Genomic DNA, 17,981 nt, shown 5'->3' with positions numbered 1-17,981 from the left:
CTGGACGCACCGCTGGTAGCCAAACATCTGGCCATTCACCTGCAGAGGAAGCTCCCCCTCCCGGCCATCTTAACAAGATGGCCGATGAACCTATAGAACCAATGGACGATGACTGTCCGCCTACTGATAGCGGCGGCAGTGCTCGCTCGAAGCCAGGCCCTCAGCGGCCTTCGAGGTGACCCCTTCTTTCATCTTCCTTTTCTTCTCACGATGGCACTTATTCACTGGAATATTCGCAGCATTCGCTCCAACCGAGAGGACTTAAAGTTGCTGCTCCGCTTACACTGTCTGCTCGTCGTAGCCCTCCAGGAAACGAAGCTACGCCCATGCGATCAAATTGCCTTGGCACACTACACCTCTGTGCGTTTTGATCTACCCCCAGTGGTAGGTATTCCGGCTCATGGAGGGGTTATGTTGCTGGTCCAGGATGATATTTACTACGATCCCATCACATTGCACACCGGCCTGCAGGCAGTTGCCGTCCGAATTACTCTCCCCACTTTTACATTTTCCATTTGTACCATTTACACTCCATCGTCGTCTGCCGTTACCAGGGCAGACATGATGCAAATTATTGCTCAGCTACCTGCACCATTTTTGTTAACTGGAGACTTCAATGCCCACCATCCCCATTGGGGCTCTCCAGCATCCTGCCCGAGGGGCTCCCTGTTAGCAGACCTTTTCAACCAACTCAATCTTGTCTGCCTCAATACTGGCGCCCGTACTTTTCTTTCGGACACATCTCACACCTATTCCCATTTAGACCTCTCTATATGTACTACCCAACTTGCATGCCGTTTTGAGTGGTATGCACTTTCTGATACATATTCGAGCGACCATCTCCTGCATCATACCCCCTCTCCGTGCTCAACTAGTTGGAACATCTCCAAAGCAGACTGGGGGCTCTTCTCTTCCAGGGCGACCTTTCAGGATCAAACCTTCACAAGCTGCGATAGTCAGGTCGCACATCTCATGGAAGTCATTCTCACTGCTGCTGAATATTCCATCCCTCACACTACTTCTTCTCCACGTCGTGTACAGGTCCCCTGGTGGACCGCAGCATGTAGAGATGCTTTACGTGCTCGTCGACGTGCTTTACGCACCTTTAAACGCCACCCTACAGTGGCGAATTGTATCAGTTATAAATGATTACGTGAGCAGTGTCATCATATTATTAAAGAAAGCAAGAACGCCAGCTGGTTTGCTTTCACAAGCACCTTCAACAGTTTTACTCCTTCTTCTGTTGTCAGGGGTAGCCTGCGCCGGCTATCTGGCACTAAGGTCCACTCACCAGTTTCTGGCTTGACGGTCGCGAATGACGTCCTTGTGGCCCCTGAGGATGTCTCCAATGCCTTCGGCCGCTTTTTCGCGGAGGTTTCGAGCTCCGCTCATTAGTGTATAACAAGAACACGAGTGTGCCCAATATCTGTTCCTTTGGTACATGTATAGTGGTTATTCCCCATTCTGAAGATGCTGCTTGGTTTTGTGCTCTTCCTGTATTTAGTAATGTGACACTCTGCATCCTTTAAGAGGAGGTATTGAATCGTGAACAAGCACAATGAAAAAGAATACTAGAAATATTTCAGCTTTCAGGACTCAGCACCTCCTCCTATGTGGTAAGTAGCGATCTACTGTTTCAAATTTGTTGTTGTTCTGTCCAGGACTTTCAGTGTTTGATTCTGCATCCTAGTGGTTAAAGCATTATTGCATGGGGACTAACATATTATTTCGTAGGAAAAATAAAGCATTTCAAGTTTTAAATCAAATTTATTAATTAATTTATTAACTTTATAACAGAAATTTTCACTTGTCAGAATGAATGTTTCATAGACGTAATTGTACAAATATTTTCTTGTAGCTGCACACATTGGTGTTGGCATCAGTGGCCAAGAAGGAATGCAGGCTGTGTTGGCGTCGGACTACTCCATAGCACAGTTCAGGTTCCTTGAGCGACTGTTACTAGTTCATGGCCGATGGTCCTATTACCGCATGTGCAAGTTTCTTCGATACTTTTTTTATAAGAACTTTGCGTTCACATTGTGCCATTTTTGGTTCGCCTTCTTCTGTGGATTTAGTGCACAGGTAAGAAAATTATGATATCTCTCTCTCTCTCTCTCTCTCTCTCTCTCTAACCCCCCCCCCCCCCCCCCCCCTCCCAATATATACTGCTCATATACTTTAGAAACATTGCAGTTTGCGTGCTATGGTTACATTATTGATTACCTGTCATACCACTAGACTGTGTGAAGAAATACTGTGTGTTATTTATTAATTTATTTGTTTAAGTTGAAAAGATAATCCTAACACAGAAGCACTGTTTTGAATCTCTGTATTTTTTATACATGGTACAATTGGAAAATAAAAAAGAAATTAAGGACAGAATCAGAATAGTAACAAACTGATATCTCTGAATGAAATATACAGGGAAGACATGAAGTAGTTCAGAAGGATCTCTTAAATGTGCAGTGACTTCCTCCTTTCATCTCTATGCTCATGATATTAATTCAGAACACAAAGTTGTAGTTTGTGAGGAATTTGACGACAAGCTGTGGGACATAATGCCTGTTGTGAACTGAAGTAGCAATCTTTTATGAAAAGAAAATGATCAAGCTGTATGATTATGGAAGGATGCTATGCTCACACAGTATTCATTGCATATATCTTTGCTAGAGAAACAAGGAACAAATACCCAGGCTGCTCTTCACAGATGATGGGGCAAGCTCACTTAATGGTGAATACCAAACAGCGAGGTCATCGGTCCCATTGGATTAGGGAAGGATGGGAAAGGAAGTGCCCTTTCACATGAACCATCCCAGAATTTGGTGCCTGAAGCGATCTAGGGAAATCGTATAAAACCTAAATTCGGATGGTCAGATGTGGGTTTGAACTGTCGTCTTCCCGAATGCAAGTCTAGTGTGCTAATCATCTTGGCTGGTAAAACTTGAATGAGTAGCTGAAGTTTGAAGGATATCAACCCCTCTTCCAGTACATGAGTGATGCCTAAATTGCTACTTCACAACAAAACAAGGAAGAGGACAGTGAATGTGAAAGTGGGGATAAAGTCAGTGACCTAGTCAGTCGTCATACTGCATTGCAGTCTGTTGATTCCCTTCTAGATTATATGGGCCAGAGGGTGTTTCAGTTTAGTGACATTATTGCTGCAAGAAAAATTCAAAATGCTGTGCGGAAAAAACGTCACCTCCTCTCAGGAACGGAGAAACATCGCAGACCATTTTAAGAAATAAACAAGCCTATGACAACTATGCACAGAACTTTGTAAACTTTTAAGCTAAGAATACATGTTTGAAAATTCCTCGATTATTCATGCATCTTCTCCTCCATACTATACCAAATAATTGATAGTGTACTGTACTTATACGCACCTGATGCGCAATAAAAACTATTTAGCACAGTCAAGATAGTGGCAATACCACATATCAAATTGCAAGCTGCAGCATATTTACTGCAATGTTACCAACTGTGGCTTCGTCAAAGCAACACTTTCGACTGACTGCTCTGTAGACCCACCATGGGTACAATCAGAACCCAACACCTTGAAGCATTTATTTGTAAAAGTGTTACTGAAATTCAAACATACACATCACCATCTGAGTGGGGACACTGGCCAGCAAAGGATGGTCAAGTTGATCATCCTTCATTGGGTATAATATCCTGATTATCTTTTTGTGAGGAGTCTCTACAGAAACACTACAGGGATTGTTATCAGTTTGGTGTAATTATATATATAATCTCCCCTTCAAATTGAACATCTTGAACTTAGACCATTATTTTGGATTTTACATGTCTCTCGTGTTATATAACATGTGCCCTCCATCACTGTCTACAAGCAAAATAGCTCATTGCATTGCAGGTTAAGAAATAAGAGGCCTCACTACATAGGGATGGGGTGATACCACTCAAATCCCTCAAAGTCCCTGGAACTGATTTTGCAGGACCTGTATTCTCTAAAACTGGAAGATTTGTTACCAAGTGTTCAGTTGCTCTGTTTTCCTGTGCAGTAAACAGAGCTATCCGCCTTTAGCTTGTTACTGCTGCCATGGCAGATAAACTATTGTTAGCCATTCAAAGTGAGGTGTCCTGCATAAAATTTACAGTTACAATGCTAAGACGTTTCAGGCAGCTAACTGAGAAATGTTGGAACTATGGACAATCCTTCCATCCTATTGAGCACACCAGTATGTTGCCCGAAGGAGAATCATGTAGAAGTCCATCGCCCCATTTGCAGTTTGGTGGGGAAACTTTTGAGAAAAAATAGTTGGTTCAGTAAAATGATGCCTTAATAAAGTACTTGAGCAAAGCAAGAATGAGCAGAGACTTCAAACTGTTCTTGTAAGCACTGTAGCCACACTCAGTTTGAGACACATCTCCCTGACTGATGACAGTGTGTCCATGCCAGCACCCTTCCTTGAAGGGGGAGACTTACTACTATAATAAGAGGTAGCGAGTCCTCAAAGTCAGCTGATTTAGTAGAAGAATTAAAGATCTAGTATAAACTATTTACTGCTACTCAGGAGTTTTCATAAAGTTCAGACTGTCACTAGAATTAGAAGCTAGAAATTGGAATTGGCAACATCGTCATTCCCTAAGAGTGGTCCCACATTTTGATAAAGATTACCAGATCAGTCAAACTGTTTATATCTACATCTACATCCATACTCCGCAAGCCACCTGACGGTATGTGGCGGAGGGTACTTTGAGTACCTCTATCAGTTCTCCCTTCTATTCCAGTCTCGTATTGTTCGTGGAAAGAAAGATTGTTGGTATACTTCTATGTGGGCTCTAATCTCTCTGATTTTATCCTCATGGTCTCTTCACGAGATATACGCAGGAGGGAGCAATATACTGCTTGAAGGTATGTTCTCGAAACTTCAACAAAAGCCTGTACCGAGCTGCTGAGTGTCTCTCCTGCAGAGTCGTCCACTGGAGTTTATCTATCGTCTCCGTAACGCTTTCGTGATTACTAAATGATCCTGTAACAAAGCGCACTGCTCTCCATTGGATCTTCTCTATCTCTTCTATCAACCCTATCTGGTACGGATCCCACACTGGTGAGCAATATTCAAGCAGTGGGCGAACAAGTGTACTGTAACCTACTTCCTTTGTTTTCGGATTGCATTTCCTTATGATTCTTCCAATGAATCTCAGTCTGGGATCTGCTTTACCGATGATCAACTTTATATAATCATTCCATTTTATATCACTCCTAATGCTTATTCCCAGATAATTTATGGATTTAACTGCTTCCAGTTGCTGACCTGCTATATTGTAGCTAAATGATAAAGGATATTTCTTATACTGTTGGAGGTTGTCCAGGGTTAGGAGGATAGGGCTGTGTGTTAAGTAGAAATAGATCTTCATAAGTGTTCTTTTTGACTTTGATGTAAATAAATGTTCTTGTTGATGTGAAAGCTAGTGGCACATCTTACTTAGTTATTTGGAGCTACATCGAATGTGTCTCACCAGTCAACCAGACAAATCTTTCAGGTTAGTCAGTCAGCAAAAAGAATGGTGGATCAGCACAAAGATGAATGGTTTGCCAAATAAATGTGGCTGGTACTTGTTGACAGTCCAAACAAATGTAAGGCACTCTTTCTCGGCTGTAGAGTAGATCATCTCGGACTTCAAGAATAATCACGAAACATAAGCTCCCTACTTTTCAGCACTTCCTGAAATTGGTACTGCAGTTGCACCTAACTTGCACACTAGCATTGGTGTGAAGTTCTGTTTTGGCATTATTGTGTCTCAGTATTAGAACTGGAGATGATGATAGCACTTAGTCAGGGAGAAAGAAAGAAAGATCTTTCTTGCCTCTCATTTGAGGAAAATTTTGCATCTTCCTGTAATAGTTCTTGCAAGGGTTGTGCCTTGGTACACAAGTCCTATATGAGTAGCTGGTAGCACGAGCACATTCTGATGAAATCTCTCTTATCACCAGTGTACCAAGGAATCAGAAAATCTGTGACAGACTGCTTTTATTTTCTCTAGATTGAGTCATACTTCGTCATTCACAAGAGGCTCGATGATTTTTCTTTGGTGATGAAGAGGCACTTGTTTCAGGTTCAGGTTGAGACCTGCAGCTTCAATACACTTAAACACAGTTGTTAAGCATGTTGAATGTTCCTCTGTTCCTCAGATGTCTTCAAAAAACAGCAATGTCATCCAGATAGCAAACATACGTCATCTAATTAATGTGTCGAAGGTGGCTGGAATGTTCAAGGGGCATAACGTCAAATTCAGGAAGCCCTGCTGGTGTTCAAAGGCAACCTTTTCCCTGTCAGCCTCATGAGTTTCAGTTTGCCTGTAGCCTGTCTGAATTTCCATAGTTGAGAAATACCTTCCCTGTTTCAAGTGGAGGAGGGTGTCACCAGTATGCAGCAATGAATAGACAACCTTTTTCATGATTTTGGTCAGTTGTCAGTAGTCGATGCAGAAACATTTGCCATCCTCCTTCACACAGATCATAGGAGGGGACCAAGGACGTTCTGAAAGTTTCAATGATGTCAGCTTGCAGTATTTTCTTCACTTCCTGCTGGGTTATCCATTATTCTTTCAGCAACACCTTACATGAGTGCTGGTTAATTGGTGGATGATCCTCAGTGTTGATATGATATTTTATCATGGACTGCTTGATATTTCTTTCCTCCACTCTGGAATTGAAAACATCCAAAAATTGGTACTGAACTGCTGACACTCGCCATTGTTGTTGCTCTGTCAGGCCAGACGCTATTGGCAGTTCGATAGTAGCTTCCTCTTGTGTATTGTCTCTAGTGCTAGCAGAGCACACTTCTTTTTTAGTCTCACTAAACTGCACTTCATGCACTAGTTCAGCAAGCCCTATGCACATACCTTTAGGGAGGAGTTGTGACTGCTCATGACATTTACTGATCCAAAGTTCTCCTTGACTAGCTACAATGTTTATGATTACTGCTGGCGTGTAGATTTCTTTTGTGAGCCCAAAAAAAGCTTTACAGTTTAACTGAACACTTCAATTGATGACTGGAACTCGTCTCGCTGGTGACAGTGGGATAGCAATGTCTCCAGTGGAAGACAACACGCAGGGCAATTTTTGTTATGTTTGCTTGTTGAAGTAGCTTTGTCAGTCTGGAGATCTGATCTCCTGCAGTCTAAGATTCTTTGTAGTGTCTGCAAAAGAAATCACATCTGAGAATGACATTGCTGATCACATTCTGCTAAGATGACAAATTCAATGGGTTTGGTTCTGTCACTGATAGTTATCCTTGCTACACCTGTTCCTGTTGGCTGGATGTGTTTCCCATTAGCAACTTTCAGTACAGTCACTTTCTTATCATGGAACATAGTCTTCTTTAGTTGTCAATGATAAGCATTCAGTATGACAGAAAAGGTAGCCATTGAGATGACTAGTGCCTGGACAGGTTGACTGTTAATAATGACATCAGCGAAATTTCTTGACGTCTTAGTGACTGTCGTCCATGGAGGATTTTCATCTGTGGCAGCCTAGCCTCCATAGAGGGTTGCCTTGCTTAGTTTCCTTGAATTTGGCAGCTAGGTGAGCAGCTCATACCTGTATACAGGGAACAACTACAACGTGTTTGGGAATAACCGTGTCTGGACTACTGGGATGGGCTTCATCCCACAGGTAGACGGTAATTGTCTGCATTTGACTGGCATGAATGGGACTGTTGTGATGTTTGATGTCTTGCTGTGTAATACTTTTCAAACACTCATTTACTTTCTCTGTAGAAGCATGCAATGTGTCCAGAGCAGCCACAGTGGAGGCAGACAGGCATGGTATCTGTTCTTCTTTAGGACGATATGCTTAGGGGGGAGCCGGTTTTACCTGCACTGATAGTGCTGGGTTGCCATTTGATGGTGGCGGCATAAGTCTGAGTTGTCAGAGTGCATTTTTCATGGCATGTTTTACTAGTGTTGGAGATTGGTGGAAAATATCGATTCACTTCTGGTTATTAAAGCTAAAAAATCAGGGGGTGTGATCTCCCCCCCCCCCCCTCTCCCTGGGGCTATTTCTTTGAAAACGCTTGGTAACTTTCCTTTCTAACCCCACCCCCACCTCTCTCTCCTGACCCCTTACCCCTCCTCTTTCTTTTTGATCTGTCTTCTGACAGGTTTGAGTGACCCAGTAAGAGTTCCTCTCTGAAGCCAACCTCTCCATCTCAGAGTAGCACTTGCACACAATGTGTTCAGTTATCAGTTATTTGTTGTATACATTCATTAATGCAAGTCCTGTCATCTTTTCCCTTCTTCTCCTCCTCCTCCTCCTCCTCCTCCTCAGTATTTTCCACATGTCCCTAGTCTCTCTGTGAGTACCTCCCCATCTCTTATAGGAATATAGGAATCTCAAAGAAAGGAGTGAAATTTGGAACAAAATTTTTTAGAACCATTTTATCTTAAAATGTCTGTGAAACTGAGTGAGTGTAATGCATAGATGTTTGTGATTTTCCTGGCTAGGAAGAACTTTACATAATTACACAAGGAGACCTTCCCAAAGCTTTTTCTTTAGGGAAGCATAATGACCAACCTTCAGTAAATACTGAGTCTGACAAATTTGTTCTCAACTTTGAATGGCCACAGTAATGAGACTTGTCAATCTTGAATCTTTCAATTTGTAAGATGGTTATTACACTTACCAGGGAGTTGATGCAGCAAGTTTCACAGGGAGACTGCTCACAACTACTGTATAATGTTTTTTCAGAAATGACAGAAAATTTGGACTATCACTTAAGACATCCTGAACAAATTCAGTGACTCAGATATTGCATACCAGGATTAAAAAGTTGTGGAACTATGTTGGTGAGTGTTAATTTCAACCTAATCTGAGATGGGGAAGACGGACCAGTTGGCACTGAATGATGCTACTAATTTTGATAGTATATTAAATGAAAATGACATGAAGCTTGCCTCTGTATCTGTTGACAGCTGCAACACTATATCATTATTTACACTGAGCCACTACTCACTCTTAAGTTCATTATACATTTACTACAAGCAAGGGAGATGTACAAATGGTACATAAGTTGCTAGTTTTTAGTAGAGAGGTCCAGTCATTGGCCACAAACAAGAAGTGCATTAAAACAAAGCTGTTCAGAAATTCGAATGTACAAGTCAAAAAAGACTGTTCCACACAAGAGAATGTGGATAGGCTGTGAGGAAAATTAGTGTTGAAGCATTATTAGCAGCTGAGATTTGAAAACTAGAGAAATCAATGACGGAAGAGAAATTTTAAATAACAGAAACGGGGATAGTTACATTACCCACTGCCTTCATATCTCTGATCCATTTTTTGAAGCTGTTTCTTCTATCATATGTGTAGAACATATATAAATTGTCACTTTGACATTTAATGCTACCTGCCAGCCATAGTGAATTATGTGGCAGGAATGTGGTAAAGTAGAAGTAAATTATTTTAAAGGAGATTAAATTTTTATTGTTTAAAGTTAAACGACTTATTTCGGCTTACTTGAGGGTATCTCTAATCATTTTTGTATTTTTTATAAGTTGTTGTTGAATGGTACCTGCCATTAGAAGATTACTGTTAATAGAGATTTGTGCTTTTACAGACTGTTTTCGACCCTATGTTCATCTCAGTTTATAACCTTTTCTACACTTCGCTACCAGTGCTGGCGCTGGGGATCTTTGACCAGGATGTCAATGATCGTAACAGCATATTGTACCCAAAACTGTACACTCCTGGACATACAAACCTGCTCTTCAATAAGATGGAATTCTTTCGGAGTGCATTACATGGAATATTTACATCGTGTGTTCTGTTTCTTATCCCATATGGTAAGTTGTATGTACAAATGTGATGCTTTGATTATGAAACAAATTATGATTACATGTTGCTTTAAATATAAATTATGTGTATCAAGGTAGTGAGTGGGTGGCAGGTCTTTTTGAAGCAAGTAATTGACCTAGAATGTCAATTTTAAATTTATGTTTTATTTATTGGTAGAACACGTGAACAACTGGTTCCCAAAGTTTCAGTGATGAAATCACATCTGAAGTGCCTGGAAAATAATGAAACGTTTGATGCGACATTACTGCCGTGCCCTCTTTTTAAAGCAACATTTCAACACTATCTCATTGAACAACAATTTTGTTAACTACATTCACAAGGAGAGACTTCCAGTTGTATCCTGGATGTTGCCAAGCTCACTTGCATGTTTCTGGATGATCCTGAACTTTTAAAAACTGTATTCACAGCAAAACGCAGAATCCAGATGAGTGTCTGAATTCACTCACATTGAAACGATGCCCTGAAAGCAAATTTTGAGCGCAAAGTTTGTCAGAATTGCAACTTACAATGCTGTTCTTGTATTTTAAGATGGGAATGTAGGGAGCCTGGTGGTATTAGGGAGAATGGGCATTAAGATAGGAAATTTCACTCCAGACATCTTGAAAGAAATAGATTTACAACACCTCTCTGCAACTGAAAAGTTAGTTGAACAGTATGTAAAGGAAGAAGGGAGAAAACAAGGAGCCAGAAGAAAAGCCTTGAAGGAAAAGAGGACTCTGAGTACAAGTCTGGGGCCTTCTGAAGAGGTGACATAAGAGAAAACATTAGGTTGAACTTTAAAGAGCATTTCCTGAAAATTATGTTTTTTAATGTTGATGTTTCTTTTTCTCAGACTCTACAAAGGCTAGAATTATTAGTCACATATATTATTTGTGAAAATAAAATGTTTAATTCCATGAAAAAAGTTAAATACACATTAATGCAATGCAGTAAATATGTTAATTTCAAGTAAAGCATGGTACAAAATTTCATTGCCGTATCTTCAAAATTGTGAATTTGGTGCATTTTATAAATAGTGTTTTTGATGGACAATCCCTCCTTTAAATAACTGAAATTTGGTATTTTGACTATTCAGAGAATCTTCTTCCTCTGCTCCTCCTCCCCTTCCTCCTCTCTCTCTCTCTCTCTCTCTCTCTCTCTCTCTAGATATTTCTGATTTCTGTACAGTAATTTGGGTGAATGCTAAGCTATTTCTCCGGCAAGAGCTGAGATGTGTTATTACTCATTACTTAAGAAAGAAGTAAGAAAGTGAAGTAATTATAACCTGTACTTGACAGTGAACTATAAGCTGTCTTACTGCATCACATCCAAGAGTATTTACATATCTACATTAATTCATCACATTAATTCGTACATATTATAAAAATGAGTGTATGTATGTATGCTCCACATCTCCCTCTTAAACCACTGGACCAGTTTCAGTCAAACTTGGTACACATGTTACTGACTGGAAAGAAAGTAGTAGTAGTAGTAGTAGTAGTAGTGTGTGTGTGTGTGTGTGTGTGTGTGTTTTTTTTGGGGGGGGGGGGGGTTAAGAACCAGAAACGTCCTGTTGGTTGGGGGTCATAATGTGGAGAGAGAAAGTGGGAGTAAGAGATGAACAGAGAGAGAGAGAGAGAGAGAGAGAGAGAGAGAGAGAGAGAGAGAGAGAGAGAGAGAGAGAGAGGGGGGGGGGGGGGGAGGAGGAGGAGGAAGGAAAGAGGAGGAGATAGGACACAGAGGGATGCAAGGAGATGCACAGAGCAGATAGACAAAGAGAGGAAGTGGGTAGTAGATGGATGGAGATAGGGTCAGGAGGAGATGACAGAGTGGGTGGGGAGGGGGCAAAGGAGATGGGTACAGAGAATAGGGAGGAGGAGATGGACAGGGGGAAAGGAGGAGGTGGACCAATAGAACTGTAATAAATGTATACCATATTTACTTGAATCTAAGCCGCACTTTTTTTCCGGTTTTTGTAATCCAAAAAACCGCCTGCGGCTTGGAATCGAGTGCAAAGCAAGTGGAAGTTCTGAAAAATGTTGGCAGGTGCCGCCACAACTAACTTCTGCCGTCGAATATATGTAGCACTACACAGGCATGCTTTGCAGGCACGAAGATAAATACTGGCGCCGAAACCTCTGCGTCAGTAAATAAATTTTAAAAAGAAGGTGGAAGACGAGCTTTTTTTCTCCGCCCCGAGTTTCGACCACTGCATTTTCATTCATTATCCAACAAAGTAAATACAAATTCCGTATTGTTCATCTTGGAATGTAGCAGAATTTCAATATACTACGAAAATCTGACTGGCAAGACTGTTTGGGATGTTTGTCAATATGGCCAACTCTACGTTCTGAATTTTTTCTGCCTGTGAGAAGAGATTGTTGCTAATAGGAACCTGATGAAATGTGAATCACATGTAGTATTCTCTTCACCATAAGACTAATACAAATATAAACATTTTGCCATGTATTCTTTCATGTTTACTGCTATCTCATTTAAATCCTGTCTGCCTAATAAACTACGAAACTAGAGTGACACAACAGCAAACACGGAAGAATATATGTATTGTGTTATGTTTATATTCGTATTATTCTTACGCCTAATAGTGATACAGTCAGAAATGAAGCACGGCAACTGACTAGATTTTTAAATCTAAGATGACTCTAATTTCTGTGCAGAATTTGATGTACTAAAGAAGTGGCCGCAGAGATTCTCAAACAGAGAAAAATTTTCGCCTAACTCTCGTTCAGAACATGTTCTATCATATGCAGTCTATTATTTGGTTCTTGTTGATCATTATCAAAGAAAGCAGCAGTGTAAGTAACAACAAATAGCAGTCTCTTGCCATTGTTTTGCTAATGAGGCTTTTTTTTTTTTTTTTTAGCGCACACAAAAGCAAGCCGTGCCGCGAGCAGCGACAGGCTGTAAACACGCACTATCAGAATGCGACAAACAATGCATGACACAGTACAGTAATGCATTTTCAGCTTAGAGTGACGTAAACACCTATAACAAAGAAAACGGCACTTATCAGATCAAAGCAAAATAAGCAATCGATTCAAACCAGACGAAGCACGTGAAAAAGGAATGGTACCCGTATAAATACAGACGGAACGCCTGACGCATAGCAATGGCTACCTGGTAAAGCATAACTGCTTAGCTTAAGACTCGAACCAAACTACTGTAGCTGTATCGTCATTCATTCAACCTAAATTGTGTCTCATATTACAGTGGACCAACTTTGTTTCGATTTGGAGGTGCGGCCTAAAACTTTTCTCTCCCCTTGAATTTCGAGTCTCAAATTTTAGGTGCGGCTTAGATTTGAGAACTTTTTTCCTTCAGTCGGGAAATTTTTTTTTCCTTTATTTTGAATCTCATTTTTCAGGTGCGGCTTAGATTCGAGTAAATACGGTACCCAGGTACTCAGCTAGTTCAGAACATATTTGTGTTGGAAGATGGTGGCCTCCATTCTGGTGTAGTGTTTTTTCTTTACATTAGTAAACACACAAGGAAAATCCAGGTTAAATGCATGTATGAGATAAAATACATGTATGAGAGCAGATCATTACTCACCAAGCAAAGAGGTGCCAAGCCGTGGGAGTTTGAATGATGACCATTTCAGTTAGGATATGTGGAAGGGCCAGTAGCACATCTCCCTCCTTTTTAAATATGTATTATATATTGTTGTTTTATGAAAAGTTATACATCATTGAGGGTCTCCTCACTGTGAATGTTTGGAACAAATCTAACTCTGAGGTGCTCCATGATGTTCAAAGCCTATCTAATAGTACTGTGCCAGTGGAGTTGAATGTCAGCTTTGAGGTGGTGATTTCTGTCTGGTAGCCAAGCAGTTTATTGATATTCTGCCTGCCTTTTCATGGCTCCATACATTTTCATACACACATCATTAATAATAAACAATGAGATGAGCAAAGACAGTTTCTAGAGGAGTTGTTGAACAGTGGATATGAACATAAACTAGAAGTTGAGTGTGATCCTTCTTCAGCAGAACTCATGATTTAAAAGTTTTTGGACTTGCAGTCAGGTTATTTGCCCTTTCCACAATATTTGAACATCATCCCAAGTTGTTCTCATCAGGCATCAAGAGTGGATTTTGTTGCTCACTTTTTTATGCAAACCAAACACTGCCCTTGGGAATGTTTGATGGCATGATTAAACAATAAAACAGACTCACAGAAACTCAAAACAGATGGCAAGAGAGCATTGAAATGTTTCCTTATCTGATTGAAGCACATTATGTGCTAGATATCATGTTTTGATTAAGCCAAAACCTTATTCTTGTTGATTATATTACACCTTATTCTTGTTGATTAAATTACAGGTCACTCAAATGTCAATTGCGTCTTTTGTTAGATGGTCCCACAAATTTGTCAACTGCACAACAATGTTGGTATTTACAGATTTCATGTTATCCACACAGGTCAGGCAGTGTTTAGCGACAACTAATATAGTTGGTAGCTCAAGTTGGAACTAACCCTTTTGTGCTTAATGTCTTTGTTCAAAAGTTCTTATAATTTTTTCAATGTACGACTTACCACGTTCACACAGTTTGTGGTATTTTTCTAGTTCTTGGAGTCCTACATTATCTTTCACATAACACAGTAGAATTTTTAGTTTTGTTTGAATAAATGATATATAAATTTGAACCATATTTTCAAAGTATTTTCATTATCTTCCTGGAAAAGGTACCATAAGATTCTGGCTGTTTGTTCATTGGTATCATCTACTTTTGTTGGCAGTGTCAGTTTGCATTGTAGGACATGTAAAATATAATATTTTGAGTACACATTAGTTTTAAAAACTTCTGTCAGAAGTCTTATGTTCTTTCGCAGGGCACTCATCAGAGAGCGTACATGTTCAGTGGATCAGTGTGCTAAGTATGGAGCTTCTCTGTGATGGGTGGGGATGACTCATGGCCTGTAGATAAGAGGTTGATATGGGTGGGCCTCGTGTAGACACTGTCCCCTAGAAACCATCTTGTTCTATTTCCATTGTGACTTTTATACTTGGATTGCAGTGAAGAGAGAAACCATACCAAAATTAACTATAATATATGTCAGGTCAAGAGCCACATTTTGACAAGGAATTGGTGGGGCTGCAAACGTTGTTTTTACAATGTTTTTCCAGCTAGCATCATGATGCAGGTGATGAATTTCTAGGACAGTGTAATAAAGGAGATCGTCAAAACTAGAGTGGCGTGTAGTTTAATCAACAGGGGCAGCTTAAGCTAAGAATGGGATACTGCACTCACTTTGATTGATTGATTTTCCAAACAACTTAAGCAATCTCTCTCTCTGCTCATAGATAAGTAGCTATTAGACTTTTTTTTTATGATGTTGTCTTCCACTATTCTCCTCCACGTATTCATGTTTTTGCATAGCTTTTGTACTGGTTTTTAATTCCTGCTGACTCCACTCCCTCCCCCACCCTTCCATAAAGGTGTAGGAAACCATACCTAGAGTGGCACACAGTGTATACCGTTCAATTTGGTATAAGTCCAAGCAGCCCACAATGAAACCAGTGCTCAAACCCTGATAAGACAACTAGGGAAGTTGGTGAAATATCGTGTAAAGAATAGAAAGAAAATTACAGCTCAGCTGCAAACCAAAAAAGTTGGAAACAGAGAACTGAATGTTGCTGCTCACCTAATGTGCCAGGTACTTTCACCTAGCAGCAGCAGCAGCAGCAGCAGCAGCAAACAACAACAACAACAACAACAACAACACAGACGGGTCTTAACAGGGGGTCTCCCATGGTTGCTCTGTTGTTTTCTTTGATTGTGTCCACAAGATCTAGCTACATCAAGCACTCACTCTGTTTGGTGTGTCTGTTTTAAATCTTTATGAGACAAACATGGTGTGGATTTTACAATTCTGTGAAATGTGAAACTTGTTCCTTAAAATTTTAGGGAGAAGTTGTAAATGTGCTACCATGCTGACTGGTTCATACATGGTATGTACTTCTGTTTTAATAGAATGTTTCGCAATATTTGACTAAATCTGAAATATCTTAAATTTATGATAACTTGAGCGAAACTAGGAGACCATGTAATTTTAGATAAGATTGATTTTGTTCCTTTTTATCATTGAAATCAGGTATGCAGGTATAGCTTTTTTAGTTTGACTTCAGTCAATGAGTTCAAGTTCATTACTTCTCTCTGTTAAAATTATAGTGAGTTGAGTGTGTGCTCCTTGTTACGAATTAACAGTTTAATCCATTGATCAAACCTGTAAGAAAAATAGTTATGTTCATATGAGAAGAATGCTTGATCAAACGTGGAAGATAGTGTCATTTTCTTATAAGAAGTCAGTTTCAGTGCTGAACTTGATTTTTTGCTTTGTTTCAGGTACATACAAAGATGGTGTTTCACCAAATGGTTATGTACTGTCAGATCACATGCTCCTTGGGAGTGTTGTTGCCACAGACCTTGTTATTGTGGTCACAGCACAGGTGAGTTGAGAGTAATATAATAGTTTCTTCCAAAATCGATTTATACACATTTATTGGATAGTGAAGGTAATTTTCAAAGCTATTTACATTTAAGAAGATAATGGAATACTACTTAAATGTGAATTACTTAATGATGAGTGGTGGACATATAACATGTATTACAACAATATCATGAATAGGGTAGTTGTTATTCCAATCTGGACTTTTCATTGTTGGAATACATATTACTGTATCATTACAGCAGAATTGGAGCTCCAACAACCTAGGACACTTGTGCAGCCTCCAGTAATTCAGATTTCTATAGCTCATTAATTTTATTACTTTTTTTCGTGGCTGTAGTCCTAGGATTTTAAATTCAGCTCATTAATGGTTCCTTAAAAAGTGTGACTGTGTGCTTCCTTTCCTTTTCAGATTGCCTTAGATACTGCTTACTGGACAGTGTTCAACCACATCATGGTGTGGGGATCCCTGGTGTGGTACTTCATTTTACAATACTTTTACAATTACGTCATTGGTGGGAGCTACGTTGGATCTCTCACTATGGTACAGTATAATTCTCAGTAATTATGCTTAGCCAGTAAAAATAATTTTTCATGAGAGTTATTAAGAAATGAATAAAAAATATTCAGTGGTCATTCACGTTGACTGTGTAATAACAGTGCAAGAGCAAAGTGAGGAGCTCTTGGTGTGGCAAAGAAAGACTGTTATTTGGATGAAAAATGGACTTATTTTTTTGTCCTAGTCTCCTTATGTACAAATAAATTTGGAGAAAAACAATCTGACTTGGTTTGCATCCTTGACCATTTGGTTTTTAATCTGAGACTTATCCAGTGGGCAGTTAAACCACATGTGCAACATGTCACACTGTAGCAATCTTTATGTTAGACAGAATTTTTTGCCTTGCCCCCATAAGGAAGCATACCCTAGCATAATAGAAGTCTCCTTTCTCCTGTGCTGCCAGCTTGAGGTAAGTAGTGATGATTCAACTTTTAAATATTAAGAAGATACTGCTGTTTCAGTCCTACACTGTGGAGTGAAGGCCATATTAGACGAATAACGCCATGTACAGAGACACATAAGCAGTCACTCTTCCCATCCTCCATAAGCACATAGTGGAAAGAAACGTTAATATGTGGTACAGCGGAAAGTACCCTCTGTCATGCACTTCATAGCAGTCTGCAGAGTGTAGATACGGATGTAAATATGCACTCTAAAATGAATGAGGCCAGCTTATGCCTGCTGCATACACATCTTCATCAGTTGGTAGCCAGTCATCTTGGAGAACATTCCAGCAGCTGTAGAAGCTTACGTAACTTTGATTTGAATACTGTACCAACAATACTGATGCAAAAAACGAAAAAGGATCTTTTAATCATTGTGATGAGAGCTAGCACTGCTAGGGACTGTAGACTATGAATCGAGAAAGAGCATAAACTATAACTGAGGTAGTCATAAAGTTTTAATTATCACCTGACATGCATAAAGTTATATAATTACTTTTTTGTTCGTTTGCAGGTACACTTCTGCACTACTGGTACACATTGAAATCCTTACACTACAGTATCTTCACTTTTTGGTAACTGAGCCAAAATGAAATAGCACAGGCCTGTTGATATAGTAGATCATGTGATGATTAGTTTTCAACAGCAATGGAAATGTTTTAGCTATGTAAGGCGAATCCTGGCAATTTCTCTCACTATGTGGGTTGGCTTCA

General features: G+C 39.9%; 1 protein-coding gene across 2 annotated transcripts in view; it reads left to right on the top strand.

Annotated features, from left to right (window-relative positions):
* LOC126094491 (phospholipid-transporting ATPase ID) overlaps window positions 1-17,981 on the top strand; it is a 530,930-nt gene that overhangs the window by 487,720 nt on the left and 25,229 nt on the right. For both annotated transcript variants that reach the window (XM_049908899.1, XM_049908898.1), the window contains exons 18-21: window positions 1,859-2,082; window positions 9,579-9,804; window positions 16,164-16,267; window positions 16,679-16,810. In XM_049908899.1, coding sequence (XP_049764856.1) covers window positions 1,859-2,082; window positions 9,579-9,804; window positions 16,164-16,267; window positions 16,679-16,810 — 686 coding nt within the window. The remainder of the gene's footprint in view (window positions 1-1,858; window positions 2,083-9,578; window positions 9,805-16,163; window positions 16,268-16,678; window positions 16,811-17,981) is intronic.

Source organism: Schistocerca cancellata, chromosome 8, assembly GCF_023864275.1.
Source record: "Schistocerca cancellata isolate TAMUIC-IGC-003103 chromosome 8, iqSchCanc2.1, whole genome shotgun sequence".
In the NCBI taxonomy this organism is placed as follows: Eukaryota; Metazoa; Arthropoda; class Insecta; order Orthoptera; family Acrididae; genus Schistocerca; species Schistocerca cancellata.
Note: the sequence above shows the minus strand (reverse complement) of the source record. Positions and strands in the feature narration are given on the sequence as shown.